Here is a 22809-nt window from a genome sequence, read left to right as displayed (position 1 = left end):
CTAATTTGGCATCAAAGTTTAGGAATCTGGTTGCCCAGTAGGCTTTGTATTCCAGTTCCACGGGCAGATGACAGACCTTACCATACACAAGCTGGTATGGAGAGGTCCCTATAGGAGTCTTGAATGCTGTTCTGTAAGTCCACAGAGCATCATCCAAGCTTCTTGCCCAATCCTTTCTACGGGTACTTACAGTCCGTTCCAGGATTCTTTTTAGTTCTTTGTTAGAGACTTCAGCTTGCCCATTTATCTGTGGATGATATGGAGTTGCCACTTTGTGGCTAATTACCGGACCATGGCAGAGTAAAGCTATTTGTTGCAGAAGTGAGTGCCCCATCACTGATTAGTACTCTAGGGACACCAAACCTGCTGAAGATATGTTTCTGGAGGAACTTCAGCACTGTCTTAGTATCATTAGTAGGTGTGGCAATGGCCTCTACCCATTTAGATACATAGTCGACTGCAACCAGAATATAAGTGTTTGAGTATGATGGTGGGAAAGGCCCCATGAAGTCAATACCCCATACATCAAACAACTCTATCTCCAGGATTCCTTGTTGAGGCATAGCATAACCATGAGGCAGATTACCAGCTCTCTGGCAACTGTCACAGTTACGTACAAACTCTCGGGAATCTCTATAGAGGGTAGGACAGTAGAAGCCACATTGGAGGACCTTGGTGGCTGTTCGCTCACCTCCGAAATGTCCTCCATATTGTGACCCATGGCAATGCCATAAGATCTTATGTGCTTCTTCTTTAGGCACACACCTTCTGATTATTCCGTCTGCACACCTCTTAAAGAGATAGGGTTCATCCCACAAGTAATACTTTGCATCAGTAATTAATTTTTTCTTTTGTTGCCTGCTGTACTCCTTGGGTATGAACCTTGTAGCTTTATAGTTTGCAATGTCTGCAAACCATGGTGTTTCCTGGATGGCAAACAAATGCTCATCCGGAAAGGTTTCAGAGATTTCAATAGAGGGAGAGGACACCCCTTCTACTGGCTCTATCCAGGACAGATGATCAGCCACTTGGTTTTCTGTCCCTTTTCTGTCTCTTATTTCTATATCAAACTCTTGCAGAAGCAACACCCATCTTATGAGCCTGGGTTTTGAATCCTGCTTTGTAAGTAGATATTTAAGAGCAGCATGGTCAGTGTACACAATCACTTTTGATCCTACTAAGTATGATCTAAACTTGTCAATGGCATAAACCACTACAAGCAATTCCTTTTCTGTGGTTGTGTAGTTTTTCTGGGCATCATTTAAAACACGGCTAGCATAATAAATGACATGCAGGAGCTTGTCGTGCCTCTGCCCCAATACTGAACCAATGGCATGGTCACTGGCATCACACATTAATTCGAATGGCAATGTCCAGTCTGGTGCAGAAATAACTGGTGCTGTGACCAGCTTAGCTTTCAGGGTTTCAAACGCCTGCAGACACTCTGTGTTAAACACAAATGGCATGTCAGCAGCTAGCAAATTGCTCATAGGTTTTGCGATTTTTGAAAAATCCTTTATAAACCTCCTATAGAATCCTGCATGCCCCAGAAAGCTTCTAATTGCCTTAACATTGGCAGGTGGTGGTAATTTTTCAATTATTTCCACTTTAGCTTGATCCACCTCTATTCCCTTGTTTGAAATTTTATGCCCAAGGACAATCCCTTCAGTCACCATAAAGTGACATTTTTCCCAGTTTAAAATCAGGTTAGTCTCTTTGCATCTTTTCAGAACTAGTGTCAGGTGATCAAGACAGGAGCTGAATGAGTCTCCATATACTGAGAAGTCATCCATGAAGACTTCCAGAAATTTTTCCACTATATCAGAGAAAATAGAGAGCATGCACCTCTGAAAGGTTGCAGGTGCATTACACAGCCCAAATGGCATCCTTCTGTAGGCAAATACTCCAGATGGACATGTAAATGCAGTTTTCTCTTGATCCTGGGGATCTACTGCAATTTGGTTGTAACCTGAATAGCCATCCAAAAAGTAGTAAAAATCATGACCTGTTAGTCTCTCTAGCATCTGGTCTATGAATGGTAAAGGAAAATGATCCTTTCTGGTGGCTGTATTGAGCCTTCTGTAGTCAATACACATGCGCCACCCTGTAACTGTTCTTGTAGGAACCAGTTCATTTTTTCATTATGAACCACTGTCATGCCTCCCTTTTTGGGGACAACTTGAACAGGGCTCACCCAGGGGCTATCAGAAATAGGATAAATAATCCCAGCCTCCAGTAACTTGGTGACCTCTTTCTGCACCACTTCTTTCATGGCTGGATTTAACCGCCTCTGTGGTTGAACCACTGGCTTAGCATCATCCTTCAATAGGATCTTGTGCATGCATCTAGCTGGGCTTATGCCCTTAAGGTCACTTATGGACCACCCAAGAGCTGTCTTGTGTGTCCTTAGCACTTGAAGTAGTGCTTCCTCTTCCTGTGAATTCAAAGCAGAGCTTATGATCACTGGAAAAGTGTCACCTTCTCCCAGAAATACATATTTCAGGGATGGTGGTAATGGTTTGAGCTCGGGTTTAGGAGGTTTTTCCTCTTCCTGAGGAATTTCCAGAGGCTCTTTCAACTCCTCTGAATCCTCCAGATCAGGCTGAACATCTTTAAAGATGTCTTCCAGCTCTGATTCGAGACTCGCAGCCATGTTGATCTCCTCTACTAAAGAGTCAATAAGATCAACTTTCATGCAGTCTTTTGGTGTGTCTGGATGCTGCATGGCTTTGACAGCATTCAACTTAAACTCATCCTCATTGACTCTCAGGGTTACTTTCCCCTTTTGGACATCAATGAGAGTTCGTCCAGTTGCTAGGAAAGGTCTTCCTAGAATGAGAGTAGCACTCTTGTGCTCCTCCATTTCTAGCACCACAAAGTCAGTGGGGAAGGCGAATGGCCCAACCCTGACAATCATGTCTTCAATCACGCCTGATGGGTATTTAATGGAGCCATCAGCAAGTTGGAGACATATCCGGGTTGGTTTGACTTCTTTAGTTAAACCAAGATTTCTGATAGTGGATGCAGGTATTAGATTGATACTTGCCCCAAGATCACATAAAGCTGTCTTGGTGCAATTACCCTCTAATGTGCATGGTATCATGAAGCTCCCGGGATCTTTAAGCTTTTTTGGGAAGCTTTTCAGAATGACTGTACTGCATTCTTCAGTGAGGAGAACTCTTTCAGTTTCTCTCCAATCCTTCTTATGACTCAAGATCTCTTTCATGAACTTGGCATAAGAAGGTATTTGCTCAAGTGCCTCTGCAAACAGAATCTTTATTTCAAGAGTCCTGAGATAGTCTGCAAAGCGAGCAAATTGCCTATCCTGCTCCTCTTGGCGAAGTTTTTGAGGATAAGGCATTTTGGCTTTGTATTCTTCAACCTTGGTTGCTGCAGGTTTATTTCCTACAGAGGTGGTTGGAGAAGCCTTTTTAGAGGGGTTGTTATCAGCACTTGTGTGTGTCTGATCCCTCATTGGCATTTGAATGCCAGGGGTGGAAGCTGGATTGGCGTTGGACGCCAACTCCTTACCTGTTCCTGGCATTTGAACGCCAGAGCTGAGCTTCCTTTGGGCGTTTAATGCCAACTCCTTGCTTGTTTGTGGCGTTTGAACGCCAGAACTGAGCATGGGTTGGGCGTTTAACACCAGCCCTCCATCCTTTTCTGGCGTCTGAGCGCCAAAATCATTCCTCTCTGGGCTCTTACTGTCCTCAGAGGGATTTTGGATGATATTTTGCTCATCCTCTGTCAGTTGCTCTTTCCTTGGCTTTCTGCTGTTCTGAAGCGAGGTATTTAATGTTTTCCCACTTCTTAATTGAACTGCCTGGCATTCTTCTGTTATCTGCTTTGATAACTGCTGTTTTATTTTATTCAATTGTGCCTCCATATTTTTATTAGCATTTTTAGTGTCTTGTAGCATCTCCTTGAATTCTGCTAGCTGTTTTGTTAGAAAGCACAATTGTTGATTGAGTTCAGCAACTTGTTCTAGAGGACCAAGTTCAGTAGACACTGCTTTGGCTTCTTCTTTTATGGAGGACCCATTACTTATGTACAGATGCTGGTTTCTGGCAACTATATCAATAAGCTCTTGAGCCTCTTCAATAGTTTTCTTCATGTGTATAGATCCACCAGCTGAGTGGTCTAGGGACATCTGAGCTCCTTCTGTAAGCCCATAGTAGAAAATGTCTAATTGCACCCACTCTGAAAATATTTCAGAGGGGCATTTCCTTAGCATCCCTCTATACCTCTCCCAGGCATTATAAAGGGATTCATTATCCTCTTGTTTAAAGCCTTGGATGTCCAGCCTTAGCTGTGTCATCCTTTTTGGAGGGAAATATTGATTTAGGAATTTGTCTGATAACTGTTTCCATGTCCTTATGCTTGCTGTGGGTTGGTTATTTAACCACCTTTTAGCTTGATCTTTTACAGCAAACGGAAATAGTAACAGTCTGTATACATCCTGATCTACCTCCTTGTCACGTACTGTGTCAGCAATTTGCAAGAATTGTGCCAGAAACTCAGTAGGTTCTTCCTGTAGAAGACATGAATACTGACAGTTTTGTTGCACCATGACAATAAGCTGAGGATTTAGCTCAAAATTGCCTGCTTTGATGGAGGGTATACATATACTACTCCCATATACAGCAGTAGTGGGGTTAGCATATGACACCAGAGTCCTTCTGGACTGTTCATTTCCACTTAGATCCATGACGGAGAAAGGGAGATGATGTGAATTGCAAGTAAAATATTTTTTATTTTTTGTTTTATTTAATTAAAAATATCCGAAAAAATGAAATAAAATAAATTAAAATAATTAGAAAATAAAATATAGATGTCGAAAATAAAAAAATAAGAAGAAATTTGAATGTTGAATTGATTAATTAATTGAAAAGATTTGAAAATTTTTGAATATGATTTTTGAATAAGATTTTGAATTTTGAAAAGATTTGATTTTTAAAATAAAAATCTGAATTTTTAAAGGTGATTTTCGAAAAATCAATTAAAATAAAGGAAAAAGATATTTTTGAATTCAATGAGGAAAGAGAAGAACAATAAAAAGACACAAAACTTAAAATTTTTAGATCCAATGCTCCTTATTTTCGAAAATTTTGGAGGAAAAACACCAAGGAACACCAAACTTAAAAATTTTAAGATCAAAATACAAAGAAAACTCAAGAACACTTTGAAGACTCACAAGAACAACAAGAACATGAAGAAAGAACACCAAACTTAAAATTTTTAGAAAACCAAAATAAAATTTTTGAAAACTAAAGAAAAGTTAACAGGAGAACACCAAACTTAAAGTTTGGCACAAGATTTATTCAAAGAAAAATTATTTTTGAAAAGATTTTAGAAAGAAAATTTCCAATTACCAAGAACATAAGCACACTTCTCTAGCCAATTGAGCTATAAATTTAAAGTGTTTTAATAAAGGTATTCAATGTATAAATTTTTATTTTTTAATTAAATTTTTTTTGGATACTAATAATTCGAAAATGCACAAGAAAAATAAGAAAAATCACAAAACAAGAAAAACTAAAGATCAAACAAGGAAAATAAACAAGAACAACTTGAAGATTAAGAAAGAACAATGAACACAAATTCGAAAACTTAAAAGAAAATAAAAACATGCAATTGACACCAAACTTAAAATATGAAACTAAACTCAAACAGAAAAACTCAATTATCAGTTTATAAAATTTTCGAAAAATTTAAAAAGAGAAAATAAGAACTTAAAAGAAATTCAACCAAAAACAATGATAAAAGACTCTAAACCAAAAAAAGAAAAATTTTTCCTAATCTAAGCAACAAAATAAACCGTCAGTTGTCCAAACTCGAACAATCCCCGGCAACGGCGCCAAAAACTTGGTGCACGAATTGTAAATCACACTTTTCACAACTCGTACCACTAACCAGCAAGTGCACTGGGTCGTCCAAGTAATACCTTACGTGAGTAAGGGTCGAATCCCAAGGAGATTGTTGGCTTGAAGCAATCTATGGTTATCTTGTAAATAAAAGAGCATGAATTAAATACTTGTTATGCAGTAATGGAGAATATGTTAGAGTTTTGGAGATGCTTTGTCTTCTGAATCTCTGCTTTCCTACTGTCATCTTCTTCACGCACGCAAGTTTCCTCCTATGGCAAGCTGTATGTTGGTGGATCACCGTTGTCAATGGCTACCATCCGTCCTCTCAGTGAAAATGGTCCAGGTGCGCTGTCACCGCACGACTATTCATCTGTCGGTTCTCACTCATGTTGGAATAGGATCCATTGATCCTTTTGCGTCTGTCACTGCGCCCAACCTTTGTGAGTTTGAAGCTCGTCACAGTCATTCAATCCCTGAATCCTACTCGGAATATCACAGACAAGGTTTAGACTTTCCAGATTCTCAAGAATGCTGCCAATGGGTTCTAGCTTATACCACGAAGATTCTGATTAAGGAATTCAAGAGATACTCATTCAATCGAAGGTAGAACGGAGGTGGTTGTTAGGTACACGTTCATAGGTTGGGAATGGTGATGATTGTCACGGATCATCACATCCATCATATTGAAGTGCGACTGAACATCTTAGATAGAAACAAGCGTGTTTGAATAGAAACAGAAATAATTGCATTAATTCATCGAGACACAGCAGAGCTCCTCACCCCCCAACAATGGAGTTTAGAGACTCATGCCGTCAAAGAGTACAAAGTTCAGATCTAAAAATGTCATGAGGTGCAAAATAAATCTCTAAAAGTTGTTTAAATACTAAATTAGTAACCTAGGTTTACAGAAAATGAATAAGCTATGATAGATAGTGCAGAAAACCACTTCTGGGGCCCACTTAGTGTGTGCTGGGGCTGAGACTTGAGCTTTACACGTGCCTAGGCTGTTTTTGGAGTTAAACGCCAGGTTGTAACCTGTTTTGGGTGTTTAACTCCAACTTGTAACTTGTTTCTGGCGTTTAACGCCAGAATGCAGCATGGAACTGGCATTGAACGCCAATTTACATCATCTATCCTTGAGAAAAGTATGGACTATTATATATTTCTGGAAAGCCATGGATGTCTACTTTCCAAAGCAATTGAGAGCGCGCCATTTGGACTTCTGTAGCTCCAGAAAATCCATTTCGAGTGCAGGGAGGTCAGAGTCCAACAGCATCTGCAGTCCTTTTTCAGCCTGAATCAGATTTTTGCTCAGCTCCCTCAATTTCAGCCATAAAATACCTGAAATCACAGAAAAACACAAAAACTTATAGTAAAGTCCAGAAATATGAATTTTGCCTAGAAACTAATAAAAATATACTAAAAACTAACTAAAACATGCTAAAAACTACATGAAATTACCCCCAAAAAGCGTATAAAATATCCGCTCATCAAACCCCCAGTACCGACCACCTCCTCGCGGATAGGAGAAACGTGCGCCCCTTCAGCATTGCGGTCCGACATCTCGGTATCACGGGGTGGAGACACCGCTCGGTCCTCCTTGTTTTCAAGCAGGGCCTCCGGCTTCCCGTCGACCGTCTCTTCATCACTGTTAGCCAGGAATGTATTGTACAAATTCTCAAGACCTGTCATCTCGGCAAACATTCCCACTACAAAATAGTAAAGCAGGTTAGTCGTGAAGTCGCATAACAAATCAAAGCAACAATAACGCAAAGGATGCAAGTTAAAGCTACTCACAAATATAATTTCTAGCAACCTCCCGGTCACCCATAAGGAGGTGAGGATTCACGTGGTTTTTTCCAAAAACGGCCAATAACACATTGGCGATCTTTTTGTCCACAGTGGACATCCCCTTGTAGGTCTCCTTGATAAAGGTGTTGGCCCCCGCCCCGAAACTCCAATACGTCGGGATGAGGCGTTGCCCTTCTAACGACAGCCATAAGGGATGGCGACCTTTGGCTGGACGCACCTTGAAATACTTGTCTTTGAACTCATGATAAGAGTCCTCGAACAAGCCAAAAATCCTCCGACCCTGAGCAGATCGGAAGGACATGAATCCTTTCCTTGCTTTCCCTTCTTTGGAAGGGTTCATAAGGTTGAAGAGAAAAAGAAAAACGTCGACAAAAATCGGCAGCTCTAAGTATTCTCACACCATCTCGAAACAGCGGATGGAAGCCCAACTGTTCGGATGCAACTGCGACGGCGCCACGGAAATCCGGTTAAGGAGCGCCATTTGAAAGGAAGAGAAAGGAATGCGAACCCCCAATTGGGTGAACATCGACTTGTAAAACCAAATCCAGTCGGCAACTCGGGGGGAGTGAAGGTTGATTTCGTATAACCGTTCGTTGGGGGTGGGAACAAAAACATCGTAGTTGACCTCCTCGTCAGTCCTGCCGCACAAGTACTCGGCTTGACAGAACTCTGTAAGTTCCTCCACACCCATCTGGTTTGGGGAGTCCTTTACGTCGGAGGTCACCCAAGCATACCGGTCGTAACCCGTGCTTGAGGAGGAAGCTCGTGAGACAATGCGAGGCATACCTACAGTGGGGGCACCACTCGGTTAGTCTACGAGGTCGAGAGTTCAGAAAAGGTCCAGAAACTACGTTTGGCCTATTCAATAACTGAAATTAAGCATGGCTGAAGCAGATTCTGAGTAAAAGCCTAAAAAACTAATGCCCTGGAATGGTAGTCCCCTAACACACCTACTTAATGCTAAGGTTATCCAGCATACAAATCAAATCAGAAGAGCAGCATGCATACTACATTGATAATGAAGATAAGATAAGCACAAATAATGAACGAGGGGCGAGTGCTTACCAGGATGATTGCAGCAAATCGAAGGGGAACAAGAAGAAGCGAATGCACTGGAACGCAGAAATGTTGCTCTGGAAAATCTGAGAGGGAAGAAGGTGGAAGCAGAAAGCAAGGAAATGGAATGAAAATGAAACGTAAAACTGACTGGGGACTAAGAAACTGACCCAGAAAGCGCAAAAGGCAAAGGGCAAAACAGTCTTTGTGCACTGGATTTTGAAACAATTCATTATGAACATTTTATGCTTAGCACGAAGAACGAGGCGACAAACGGTTATCCCCAACAACGAACAGACACGCACGCAAAGAGGCACGTCCTCTCCACGAGCGGCCGACCTAGCGGCAACACGCAAGAGAAGACATAACACGCCACCAACGACCCTTACGATCCTTGCTGGCGCGTTGGGGCACTGTTACGGCCTGGCCCAAACATCATGTGGGCCAACCCAACCCGTGGACCACCCGACCCGAACGGTCGGGTGCGAGGCACCCAACCACTGACCCGGACACGCGTCCTTGACAGCTCTACTACAGCTGTATGGGGAAGCTTTGAGGAAGGTGGGTCTGCCCTTGTGGGACCCACTTCTGACACGGTATATATGAGGAGGGTCCTACCCCTCCCCCAAGGTACGTCATATACCACTCTTCTCACTTTTCGCCTGCACACCTGACTGACTAGAGCGTCGGAGTGTCTTTGCAGGTGACACCCCCTCTCTACACGAAGAACTCGGGACGTCGGCTACTCCACCTCCAACCCAACAACCCAGAATCAGGCAACACCCCATCTCACCAATCGAAGTATCGCCCCGACCCGTCCGATACACGAGCTACCGAACATATATATTTTTTATTATTTTATTATTATCATTGACTATTTTATATGATTATTTTGATTTGAATATATAATCTTAGAAAAAATTTAAAATATTCAACTTTAACAAATAATTAAAAAAATGCTAGTTGTCCTTTAATTTTTAATCTTTAATCAACCTTTTAATTTAAATAATATTATTTAATAGAAAATCAACTGAAGAGATATTACGCTAGTATTTATAAAAAAAAAAATTCAATACCTCACCAATAAATATAACCATTATGTAAGAAAACAATTTACGTAAAAAATCCCACATAATGATCATTGATTACAATATCATATTTAAAAGAAGACGTGCAGCTAGAAGCACCAACACTACACCCAAAAAATTCTACTTCTAATAAAATGTTCTAATTAATTAAAATTCATAATTTTCTCTTATGATAATAACATTATGCGGGGGAAGAAAAAGGTATAATAAATTAATAACAAAGTTGGCTCGCTATAACAAAATACTATCACAATTACAATTTAGTCCAATATTATATATAAATTCTATTGATCATCACATAAGATATATCAGAATTTGTTCATAACATAAACATACATTGAAGAGCATTATTTTGCTCTTTAATTTAATTTGCGCTATACATGTATAGTTCTAATGCACGATTCTAATACTAAAAATACAAACGAAGAACTTGACCAAAGTCCACCTCTTGACACCACACCTTTTTTTTTTTTGTGCAATGGTGGTGATATTTAGTCAAATTACTTTCATAACGTTAATAATACATATATGTCTAACTTAATCTCTAACAATCCAAACCTAATTGTCTCTCCTATATGTACTATGCTATTCTAGTTCAATTCAGGAACTCATCAATTAACACTAAAGTCTAATGCTATACATCTAACATGCATATCAACATTCTCTTAGTTTGATATCCACTTCCCTCTATGCATTTTCAAGCAATGAAAACCTTTTGGTAAAGTAAGAATCTATGTATATTGTATTCAATATTTGGGCATGTTTCTCCAAAAACTGTCATGAGCTGAAAATGCTTGATCTATGGGGCCCAATGAAGCATCTTGTTGAGTTTCAAGTTCCAATGGTTGTCCTCTTTTGTGGTACCAATCTGGAACTGGCATTTCTTGAAAGTTTTTAAGTAGGCCAAATAAGTCATCATCCATGGTATTGATTTCCTCCAATTCATCCTCAGTTGTTTGTTTATTCCCTGTATATAAACAATAATAATATCACATATATATCCTTTTATTTTATCATTGTCCTTATTAATTATTAGATAAGCACAGTAATAACATTGATGTACTGTAAAAAATAATAAAGAGGATTATTAGTAAACATTTGAATGTTTAAATTGTGTTTTATTTTAGCACTAAAAATTTTAAAGATATTAATTTAGTTTCTAAAATTATATGTTGGTAAAGTTTTCAACTAGTCCTAAAATATCGATCTTTCAATAATTTTAATTAATATATATTATATATTTTTTATAATTAAAATTGATGACTAAAAACACAAAAATATCTGTATCTTTTAAATACTTAAAATTCTTCCTATACTTTATATATATCATATCATCGATGTCCAACAATTAAAGTATTCTACAAAATAAAAGCTAAATTGATACTTTTAAAAATTTTAAAAGCTATAAAACAATGTTTGATTTTAATTTTAGAGACCAAATCATCAAAAATTTACATAAAGAAGATGATTAATAGAGGAAGAATTTAAGAGTTTTACCTGTTGAAAATGGAGAAGAGTACAAATCAACCTTGTGTATTTTATTAATGGTATTTCCATTGCTTTTGGTATCTGACTCCACAACCACATTATTAGTCTCTTCTTCTTTTGCACATTCCTCAGTAGTTACTATGTATTTTCTTTTATGAGATAAAACCTGTGATGCAGTTGAATCCTCATTATCACTCTTAGACTTGTCATTATTGTTACAAAGACTTTGAGCTTCTACCAAAACTGCACCCAACAAGCCACCACCACCATTTTCTTGAGGCGGCGAAAGTGGCGCAACTCCGGAGCGGCCGCCGTCACCATTTGTAGCCATGTTTGAAGCTCCTCCTCCTATTAAGTAGCCATTATTACCGCTAGCATGAGATGAAGTAGGTGTTGTTGAGCTAAGTGGTGGTGATGATTGGCTTAAAGAGGCTTCATTATTATTATTTGAACCTTGAATCAAAGGAGGAAGTGCTTCAAATGGTGAATTTGGCATTATTTTAACATTATTATTATTAATGTTATTATTATTAGTATCACTATTGTTGGAGTGGAACCCATAGTTATAGCTTCCTAAATGGTAATCATTATTTGAGCTATTATTTACATTATTATAGCTTTGGTGAAACAAAGAGGAAGTTATGGAAATAGGAGATAATGGGAACCCTAAATTTCCACTATTTGTAATATTAGGGTTTTCATTTGGAAACTTGAATTGTGGGTATGGTTGTGGATTATTATTTGATAAACAAGAGGAATGGGGTGGGTTTTGTTGATTTGTAGAAGGGTGGGCTATTAGCTTTAGTTGATTGATTTCTTGGTGGTTAGAGGAAGACATAAATAATGGAGAAAATGAGAAAGATGATGATGATGATGAAGAAGGTTGAGGTTTGAGATGTTGTTGTAGATGGTATACATTGGCTTCATGCAACACTTGTGGTGGATAAAGTGGCAACCCAGCTCTTTGGCATCTTTTTACTCTAGTGTTCCAAAAGTTTTTTATTTCATTATCTGTTCTCCCAGGTAGCTGAAAGGGGAAAAAAAAAAAAGAAGATAATTGGAAATGGTAAATTAAAGTTTTAGTTATTTGAAATATAATAGGAAAATAAAGGAATTAAATAAAAATTTTGAAAAAGAAAATATAACAAAAATTGAAACTCAGTTGTGAAGTTAGAAGTTGGAAAGATAGATTTATGATCATAAAAGTAGATAACAAAAATTTGATGAACATTTCATTTGTTGGGAGAGGGGGAATCTAATAAAAAAATTAGTTTCCTTTATTTTCAATTCCTCTTATTTCTTGGGCAAAGAAAGGTCATTATCTAGATCAAGTTCCAAATATGGGAAATTAAAAGAAAAGAAAAGAAAAAGGTTCAGGATGATCTTAAAGAGAATTGTTCCAAATACCTGTGCGGCCATTCGAGCCCATTTGTTTCCAAGCTTAGCATGAAGTTGAACAATTAAATCTTCTTCTTCTTTAGAAAATGAACCTTTCTTCAAATTAGGTCTTAGATGATTGGCCCATCTAAGCCTACAACTTTTGCCACACCTTGCCAACCCTGAATTCTTTTGCACACAGTTCCAATTCCCTTCACCGTACTTCATCACATACTCTCTCAACATTATATCTTCCGAAAGTGTCCATGGCCCTTTCTTTGTTTTCCCTCTCAAACTCTTTTCACCACCACCATTCTCCTCTTTTGCTACAACTCCATCGTTATAATTGTCTTCACGGTTGTTGTTGTCGTCGTCGTTGTCCTTGTTGATTTGTCTCGGCATCTTTAGAAAAACAGCCTTTTCTTTTGAAAAATAAATTAAAAATAAAAGAGAAAATTAAATGTCTGCTATTATGGTTTGTGCTGTGAAAAATTGAATGTAAATGGAAATGATGATGGGGTTGGAGTTTTCTCTCCTCTCTCTAATTAAGGTGAGGGAAATGATAAAAAGAGAGGAGAGACAAATGGAGAGAGAAGAAACGAGAAGAAAATGAGAGAAAGAGAAAGGATTGAGAGAGAGGTAAAAAGGAACAAGGCTTGTCCTCTTTTTACTTCTCTTTTTTTCTTTTGGCTTGAAACAAGGTTGGATTTTATGGGAAGAAAATTAAAGAAACTCTAAAGCATGTAGAGAAAACGGGTTTAGGAGAAGGTGGTGGGGCTAATGGTTTGTTTGGTTTTGGTTTTGGTTTTAGTGTATAGGATGAAGAAAGAGAGAAGAGAAAATGGCAAATTTCACAAATAGAGGTTTGAGCATCAATTTCGGCCCCGATTTGCATGCTTCTTGCTACGTTCATCAGCGTCTTTATCATCTTCTACGTACCCCAGTTTTTTATTCATAAACGCGTTTTCCCCCCTTTTTTTGGGTGAACATAAACGCGTATGTATCTCCCTTTTTTTCCATATATATATTTATATACTCAGAAAAATATGTATGAAAAAAATTTGGAGAGAAGTCGAAAATTAATTTCACAATATAAAAAAATTATAAAAAAATTAAATTTAAATTTATACATATATAACGAATTTTTATTTTAATAAATAAAATAAATGTAATAATTACTGAATTAAATAATTTTAAAAGTTTTTACTGAAATTCGTTAGCTTTTCTTATCTCATTTACACTATGGACGAAATAATTTTACACATATTTTGTTTATACTTTTACAGTGTAAACGAGATAAGACACGTGGACGTGACACGTGTATATATTGTTTACACTATAAATAAAATACGTGTAAAATTATCTCGTTTACAGTGTAAACGAGATAAGACTGGACGACGGTTATATAAGTAACTCGTTGACAGCGTTTGACCAGCACCAATTTAAACTTTTCAACCACTTTTTTCTCTCTTTTACCCCTTTCTGACCATATAATCGATAAATACGACGATGGCAGCTGGTAACGATAGAGACATATCAACCGCCTGAACGAGATTTGGCATTACTCCGAGACAGCTGACTTTGCGGTTAGTTTTGTTGTGTTGAATTTTATACAATTCTATATAGATATATATGTGTATGTAGCCATGGTTAGGGTAGTCACCAAGAACTAGGATATAGTTTATATAGTTAGGAATAGGTCACAGGTAGCAATTTGACACTCTTTTTTATTTCACTTGTGTTAGATTATTACTATATAATTATTAGTTTAGAACTCTATTTTATTTCTTTTAGTTTTGTCAAATTTATAATTAGATTTTTATATTTTTTAAATTTAGTTATTATACTACTTTTAATTTTATAATGATATTTTTTTTATATCAAATATATTAAAACTAACAAAATAATATTTTTCTCAAAAATATGTAACTAAATATGTAATTATGTTCTTAAATATAAATATATTTAATTTATAAAAAAATATTTATTTAACTTTAATATTTTTATACTAAAAAGATCTAATTACAAAACTAAAAACATTATAAGAATTTAATTAAAAAAAATATAGAAACCATTAAACTTCAAAGAACCAATAAAAATTTTAAAATTATTTATTAATAATTGTGAACATATATTTTTTCTTCAAAGGCCTTGCCTTCTATTGCCCCGACGAGTGAATCATAACCTTCTTCCACTCGATGCCATTATACCGTATCTGAGGGAGGCTGGATTCGACGACATGGTGCCTCTCAGAGATTTCACAGTCGACAATTCCCTGATTACAACATTCGTGGAGCAATGGCGTCCGGAGACTCACACGTTTTATCTCCTGTGGGGTGAGGTCACTATCACCCTGTAGAACGTGGCGTACCACCTAGGGTTACACGCCCACTGGGACCTTGTTGGGGGGTGCTTCCATAACTTCGGTAGGTGGTACCGCACGGAGACGTGGCAGTTGGTGGAGCGGTTGCTGGGTGCCAGGCCTCCGGTGGCTAGGGCTGGCAATGAGTAGGGTTAGGGTAGGATCCAGACCCTACCTACGGGTTGAGAATCTCTCAACCCTAACCCTACCTGCACCCTAAGGTTCTAAACCTTACCCTACCCTACCCTACCTGCAACGAAATATCAAATTTTTTTAAAGTAAATATAAAATTGAATCATTCCAAATTTCATACATATTAATAAAATAAAAATAAAAAATTAATTATCCAAATTACTAAATTAACTAATTAGTTTAGTAATTGTTCACTTATTACAAGTCATTACATGAGGGAGGTTGTGGATTCAACTCTCACCTCCTTTACTATATACCTAATTTTTATAAAATAGGTGTTATATATAGGGTGCGGGTAGGGTAGGGTAGGGTACACCCTAAACCCGTACCCTACCCTACCCGCAGGCATACCCAGACTGATCTATACTCTACCCGCAGCGGGTCGGATAGCCTACCCTACCTGAATAAGTTGGTCCGGGTTGAGTACCCACGGATAGGGTATGTATTGCCAGCCCTATCGATGGCTCCACAGCAGGCGACGCAGAGGAAGGAGTCGTTCACACTGAAGCTTGTATGGCTGCAGGACCGTGTCTGCCAGATACTCCCGACGGACGACCCAGAGACCCTCTGACAGTACGCTAGATGCTACTTCATGTTACTGATCGGAGGATATCTGATGACGGACAAGTTGAACAACTTGGTCCACCTGCGTTGGCTCCCACTCCTTGAGGACTTTGGGCGGTGCCAGGCATTGTCCTGGGGCTTGACCGTGTTGGCCTGGATGTATCAGTCACTGTGTTCGGTAGCACACCGAGGCGTCACGGACATCGCTGGCTGCACTCCACTGTTGATGTCCTAGATATACCAGAGATTTTCTCAGTGGTGTCCATCAGAGCAGAAGGCGTCCATCGTAATATGGTACGGCCCGTAGCTCACAAATAGTTCCCGAAAAATAATTCTGTAGCGCCTGAAGTAGCTTCAATACCTTGTTGTATGACTCCTCTCAATCTCTGTAGATCTGAGCAATTACCTTCTGTTTCGCCATCCACACCTTCCTGTAGGAGGCTTTGAAGTGATAGCTTTGTCAGACCACACTTTGCAGGACAGGGATGTTGACGGAGGGGTTAGACTGTATCAACAGCAAGATGACCTTGCAGATGAGACTGCTATCCAACTGTTGATGGTCTTGGGATATGGTGGGTGCTAAACAAGTGTGCGCTCCACCAACTCTCCGGACTTTCCTGACGAAATAAAACAACCATGTTTAGACGCCATGGTTCAAAAGTACTTAATATATGGCAACCATAAATGAGTAAGTACGCCTCAATTAAACTTGAACTCACCAGTATCCGAGGTTTTGTCGAAGGGCAACATGGAGACTCCATGGACATCCATTTGCAGCTTGACGGCATTGCACATGGAACTTTAATCGGTCTGATTTGATCACCCGATACTCAACACTCCTGCGAATACTGTAGTTCTTCACACCGTGCATCACTGCATCTCGTCATTTGAATCTGTGGCCTACGCGAAACTATACCCCATCGTCTAGGTTATTCCTCCTACCTCATGTTGGAAAATGGAGTTCTCTCATGCATGGCGTCCAGATCCAATATATGATAGTGACTTGGTACATCTTATAGTACCAGAATTGGGTGCGGGGAGGGGGGGGAGGCAAAACATAGCGCACAGCTGTCTCGGCGGGCGTCTCCAGTACAAACTCCTCTTCATCACCCCTTCAGAAGAATCACCGTCGCCACTATCGGTAACGTACTCTTCGTCAGAGTCCTCCTCACCCACCTCCATGTCCTCCACTGGAATGGCGGCATGAATGGGTGGTGGTGCGAGAGGTTGGTCGTCCTGTACATAGGTCGAGTGTACAGAACCACCCCCTACCAACATCTCCAACCTCAGCAAAAAGCTCCATCACTTGCTCTGCCATAATTCTCCCATGAATGTCGAACATGAGTCGCACATGCTCGTCCCTTAGAAGCCAAAATAGTCAAAATCGGAAAACTCCATTACCCAACGGTGCCAGCAACCTATACCCCACCCTTCCGACCTCCCTCGTTTTCGTGCCACCAAGGTTGCTCAATATCAAACTCTTCAACTCGGACAGCAAATTCACACGCTGAATGCGCAACAGAATACGCTGAGTGCGCAACAGAATCGGATTCTCACACTCAAATATCACCCCATTGTCGCGATTTCTCATATGACAATTGAGGTAAACACACACAACTATGTATATGCTATTACTGGCCATTGTTGCCTTCTTTTTGTGAGAAAAACGGGACAGAAGAAGATATGAAAAGTATGTGAAGAATGTCAAGGGTTACACATTTTTTTATAGTTGTTGAAAAATTGTCTCAATGTATCTCGTTACACTGTAAACGAGATACATTTGCACGTATCTCGTTTACAGTGTAAACGAGATATACACGTGTACGTATCTTATCTCGTTTACACTGTAAACAAGATACGTATAAAATCATCTCGTTTACAGTGTAAACAAGATAAAAAAAGCTGATGGATTTCAGTAATAACTTTTAAAATTATTTAATTCAATAATTATTATATTTATTTTATTTATTAAAATAAAAAATCCCATATATAATTTATAAAAACAAAATCGAACTAGGGAAAATTGCCTCTCTTAGTACATGAGACTATGAGAAGCTCCGCCTTAAATTTTGGAAACATACATGAGCTCAGATCCAGCTCAAGTGAGATGCAGGAAATTTAGTTAGTGTGTACATATATAAGGGTTTCATTTACATCAGGTGTAACTCTTGTTAATTTAAATCGTTGAAAACTCTTTTATGCCTGATGAATTTTATCAATTCAATCGCTAATCATGTCATATATATTATGTTGATAAATAAGTTTATCAAATTTCAGAAAATTTTGACATCAATAAATATATAAATGTAATGAGTATACATATGTTATAAGAATTTCTTAAAATCGATAATATATGTAAAAATAAAGTATTGTGATAAACATATATCAAATTGAATTGCGACGAAAATGTATTCGAGGAAGAAGGATTGACGGAATTTGGATGTGTTTTTCACGATGAAGATCGATGACATTTGGGTTCACAGTAAATCCAGTAAGGTGTTTAGAGTGAGGGTCTTTCGTGCAGAAATTTAGGTAATTTGGTGTGAATTGTTGTTGGTTTCAAAAGTTGATGCCAAACAGATTATTTGTGAAGTGAACTCAATGGTTGTAATTCTTTTTATTTAGTCATTGGTGTTTTCCTATCAAACATAAAGAAAATAATTTGCTACAAAAGATTTTGGAGCTAAAAAACAATCAAAGTTTGGAATTGCGTTTTTTGTTGATTCAACAAAATGCAAATGTCGTGGTTAAGGTAGGAGCTGAAAATGTTTTTCGTTCCTAACCTTTTTTTGTTTACAAAATCGTTCCTAAGGTTTAACTTAGTTTTAAAATCGTTCTTTTATCAAAATTTTAATTTTTATTACCAAATTACCCTTAATTAAAAAAAAAAAAAACGGGTTAAAGGGCTGGGAACAAGGGAAGGAAATCACCCGGGGGGGTGGGTTTTTCAGGGAAGAAAAGGGGAAAGGGAAGGTGAGGAAGGGAAGGGGAAGGAAATCCGCCGCCGCTGTTCATTGTCGTTCAGTCACTGGACCTCGCCGCTGCTCTTCGTCGTTCGGTCCTGCCCGCACTCCTTGACGTCGACGCCAACAGATCTGCGAGGGTGCACGTTGCGCGCAGCTCGCCGTTTCTACTTCTCCTCCTCGCTCGATCGCTGCTGCTCCTCGTCGGTTGTTGTTGTTCTTCTGCTTCTGGTTGCTTTTGTTGTTGTTGTTCAAGAGGACAAGATTGGACCAATGAAATCCAGCAACAAATCCCTCTAATTAATTTTTCAGTGACAAATTCCTCGAAAAGCCTTGCTCTTTTGTTTCTTCTGTTCTTTGATTTCATTGTTCTTCTGATATTTCTGATTTGTTCTGCTTCTTATTGTTCTTCTGCTTCTGTTTTTTGTTTCATTCTGATTCTGTTTATGCTTCTATTTTATTCTGATTCTGTTTATGCTTCTGATTATATTGATTTTGCTTCTTATTTTATTATTGTTGCTGCTGGTATTGTTGTTGTTCTTCTGCTTCTGGTTGTTATTGTTTCATTGTTGCTTCTTCTTCTGCTTCTGGTTGATTTTGGGAAAGAAGGGGAAGGAGAAAGGTATTTTAGTCCGAAAGACGATTTTAAAATCAAATTAAACTTTAGAAACGAATTCGAATGCATTTTAGAGACTAAAATCATACTTAACCCTTAAAAAAATTTAAAATTCGAAGTATCTGCAAAATAGGAGACTAGTTGCAACCATCGCCTCTACTGCTTTAATTGCTCGTAAATGATATAATTTATAGTAGCTTTATCCTTTTCTTCTGTTTTTTGTTTTTTTTTTCTGTTTTTTTTTTTTTTTTTTTTTTTAGGTTTATGTCCAACCAAAAGAAAAATCAAATTAGTTCCAAATAAATGTTCTGAGAATTTATTAAATTAATCTATAAGGTGAGATGTTGGAATTTAACCGTTAGACTCATACATAAGAAATTATTTGATGGAAATGGATCCTTTTATAGATATATAATGTTTTAAATAGCTTTTTATTAGAATAACCTTTAATGAAATGTATTGTTGATTAGAAGTTTATATACTTGTAATCATGCTTACAAATTTCTTTTGTTAATCTAAAATTACTAAATATACTTTTTTATAACGAAAATTTGAGAGAGTAAGATATTTTATATCAATACTTGGCTAACCAGAGGCGGATGCACATATAACATTGTGAAGGCAAGTATTTTCACTAATATTTTTAAAATGCACAAACAATAAAATATACAATATATATATATATATATATGCCTGTTCCTCTTAAAATTGTGCTTGTTCTTATATTAAAATAAAAATTATTTTATTAAATTTTATATCAAAAAATTATTTTATTGTACTGAGGATGGTTTGATGGCGTGTGAAAGTAGATTGATATGTGAAATGAAAACTGATGAACTGTTGAGTTCGGAATTGAAATGAGAATTGATAGTAGTTGTGATGAGTCGAGGACTCGAAAATGGAAATGTTGATGTGACAGTGGTTGAGATGAATCGAGAACTCGAATGTGCAATGATGAATTATTGCTGTATTTAAAATGTTTTATGAAAAACCACTGAACTATTGCTTTAAATTGAGATTATGAGACGTTATGCGCTCGGCAGGGACGGCGGTTAGATCCCGCCTGTCGAGGTACCGGCAACAGCGTAAGGGGCGGTGGTTCGTCCCGCTTGCATTGAGATGTGAGGTCTGTGGCAAGAGTATCCCGCTCGCATCCCTTCGGATCAATAGAGCGTGCAGGCGCAAAACCATGAACAGTGATCCGAGCACTATATCTCGGGGGTTCCCAATGATAATTCCGAAGGGCGACATCTCCATGGAGATGTGTCAGGTTGGCAGTTGAACCGACAATGTGATATCACAGCCAATAGGACAGGCATTCATCATATGCATTTTCTATCTGTTTGTTTGCTTTGCCGACTTGTAATTGTATGCCTAATTGAATAACATGCCTATTTGCTTATTGAATTACTTGTCTTATATGCTTCTACTTGTGTTTTACTTGCATTGTAATTAATTGTGATTTCTACTAGGATTGAGGAGGTTCAGAAGGCGGTGGCGATGGGATCGCATGGAGGATAGATTGGTGAAGGCTGTGGGACAGCGGTGTTTGGTTAGAATAGAAATCCACTAAGATAGATTATCCTGTTTAGTTATGTTAAGAATTATATATTATGGCTTTACTATTTTAGTATGCCTTAAGATTGAAATCTTGTGATGGATATGAAGTCTAGGATTGCCTTTGGCGTCCCGGGGTCTTATATCCTACATCACTGGGCACTGTTACTATACTGAGAACCTCCGGTTCTCATACCATATTTCTGTTGTGTTTTTCAGATGCAGGTCGCAACCCACCTCGGTGAGTTGCTTAGATGGTGACAAAAACGGAGAATCCTGTTACTCTTGGAGTCTTTTGATTTATTTTGTTATACATCTCTCACTTTTGTATTTTGTTTTTTCCTAGAGGCTTGTATTGAGAGAGAAAAATTATATAAGCTAATTTTACTATCTGGTTTCTATATAGTCTGTATATGACTAGCCGGCTTAAACTCTGCGAGCCGTGGCTAGATTCTTATGATATTATACTATTGTATCTTGCTATATCTTGTGCTTTAAGTTAGTAGCTCCGTTAGTATGTTTTGCACTTTTCAAATCTTGTTTTTAAGCTATATCCTTCATCGGGCTTCTAGATTATATTATTTCTTCTATATATTATATGTATGAGCTTTAGAACTATCGTAATCTCTTATTAACATTTGCTTTATGATGCAAGTTAAGGCTTAGGGTAATTAGGGTGTTACAACCACCAATCCACCTCACTTGTCGTACCTTCACCCACTGGCAATATTGTCGTCCTCATCACACCCCACCCCACCCATCCTTCGCAACCTCTCACCTACTGCTACCGTCACCTCCAATCTCTACTATCAAATACTTAACCCTAACTCCTTCATCATCATCATACATCCAAAATTTTTATCATCATCATCAATAATAATAAATCAAAAGCCGAAAATTGAGAGAAAGAAACATATTGAAAATTGAGAGGAAGGAAAAGAATGACAAAGAGAAAATGCGTTCAAGGAGAATGACATCAAAGTAGTAGAAGTGGAGGTGGTAGTCAGTGAAGGTGATGCCAACAATTGAAGAGGTGTGACAGTGACAATGTAGTATGATGGTCGTAATGGGTGTAAAGCTAAAACAATGAGATGGTAGTAGTAGAATGGAATGGATTAGGACGGGGGAATTGGTGGTGGGTGATGGTGATTAAGGCGGGGGGGGGAGAAGGGAATTGGTGGTGGGTAATGGTGATAAAAGAAAAGGGGGGAGAGGGGATTGATGATGGGTGAATAAGGCACGCATGGGCGTGGCTATGAATTCTCCAAATTCTCATTTCTTTATGAATTCTCCATTTTTCATATTTTTTCTTCACTTCTTCAATCTAATACTTGCCTTATAAACCTGGAATCACTTAACAAATATATCAGAGAATCGAATAGAATTAAAGTGAATTAAATTTGGCAAATTAAGGGCCTAAAAAGTATGTTTTTACTTTTAATCACAATTTAGGGAGAATTTACAAAATCATACTATTTTAGTGAATAAATGTGGGATAAGTTGATAAAATCTACTAAATTCAACACAAGATAAACCACAAAATTGAATTTTATCAGTGATGGTGATGAAAAAGAAGGGGGTGGAGAGAGATAAAGGGCATGGTAGTAATTTTATAAGAGAAAGTAAGAATAAACTGATAATTTTGTGAAAAATTCAACGATCGACTAAATAACATAACTATTTGACTAAATACTTTGATCATTTTGAATATATTTTTTGAAAATTATTTTGTCTTTATTATTTTATGGAAATTATTTTGTCAAAATTAAAATTTTTCAGTGGTCAAAATAGCTATTTATTCTATAATAAAATAAAATAATAAAAAAATGATGGCTTTTCGAATTTGCCAACCACGTTATCAATAATA

At 37.8% G+C, this 22809-nt stretch overlaps 1 protein-coding gene across 1 annotated transcript; it reads right to left on the bottom strand.

Moving 5' to 3' along the window:
• Nucleotides 1-10398: 10398 nt before the first annotated feature.
• LOC107632714 (uncharacterized) lies at nucleotides 10399-13189 on the bottom strand. Its single transcript, XM_016336380.3, has 3 exons — nucleotides 12719-13189; nucleotides 11321-12338; nucleotides 10399-10790 (listed from the first exon to the last, which is right to left on the bottom strand). Exons 1-3 carry the CDS (start codon nucleotides 13088-13090, stop codon nucleotides 10570-10572), a joined length of 1611 nt encoding a protein of 536 aa, XP_016191866.1. The 5' UTR covers nucleotides 13091-13189; the 3' UTR covers nucleotides 10399-10569.
• Between the last annotated feature and the right edge of the window lie 9620 nt (nucleotides 13190-22809).

This window comes from Arachis ipaensis, chromosome B3 (assembly GCF_059453495.1).
Source record: "Arachis ipaensis isolate K30076 ecotype BB chromosome B3, ASM5945349v1, whole genome shotgun sequence".
NCBI lineage: Eukaryota > Viridiplantae > Streptophyta > Magnoliopsida > Fabales > Fabaceae > Arachis > Arachis ipaensis.
The sequence above is the reverse complement of the archived record's forward strand: the minus strand, read 5'-3'. Positions and strand labels throughout refer to the sequence as shown.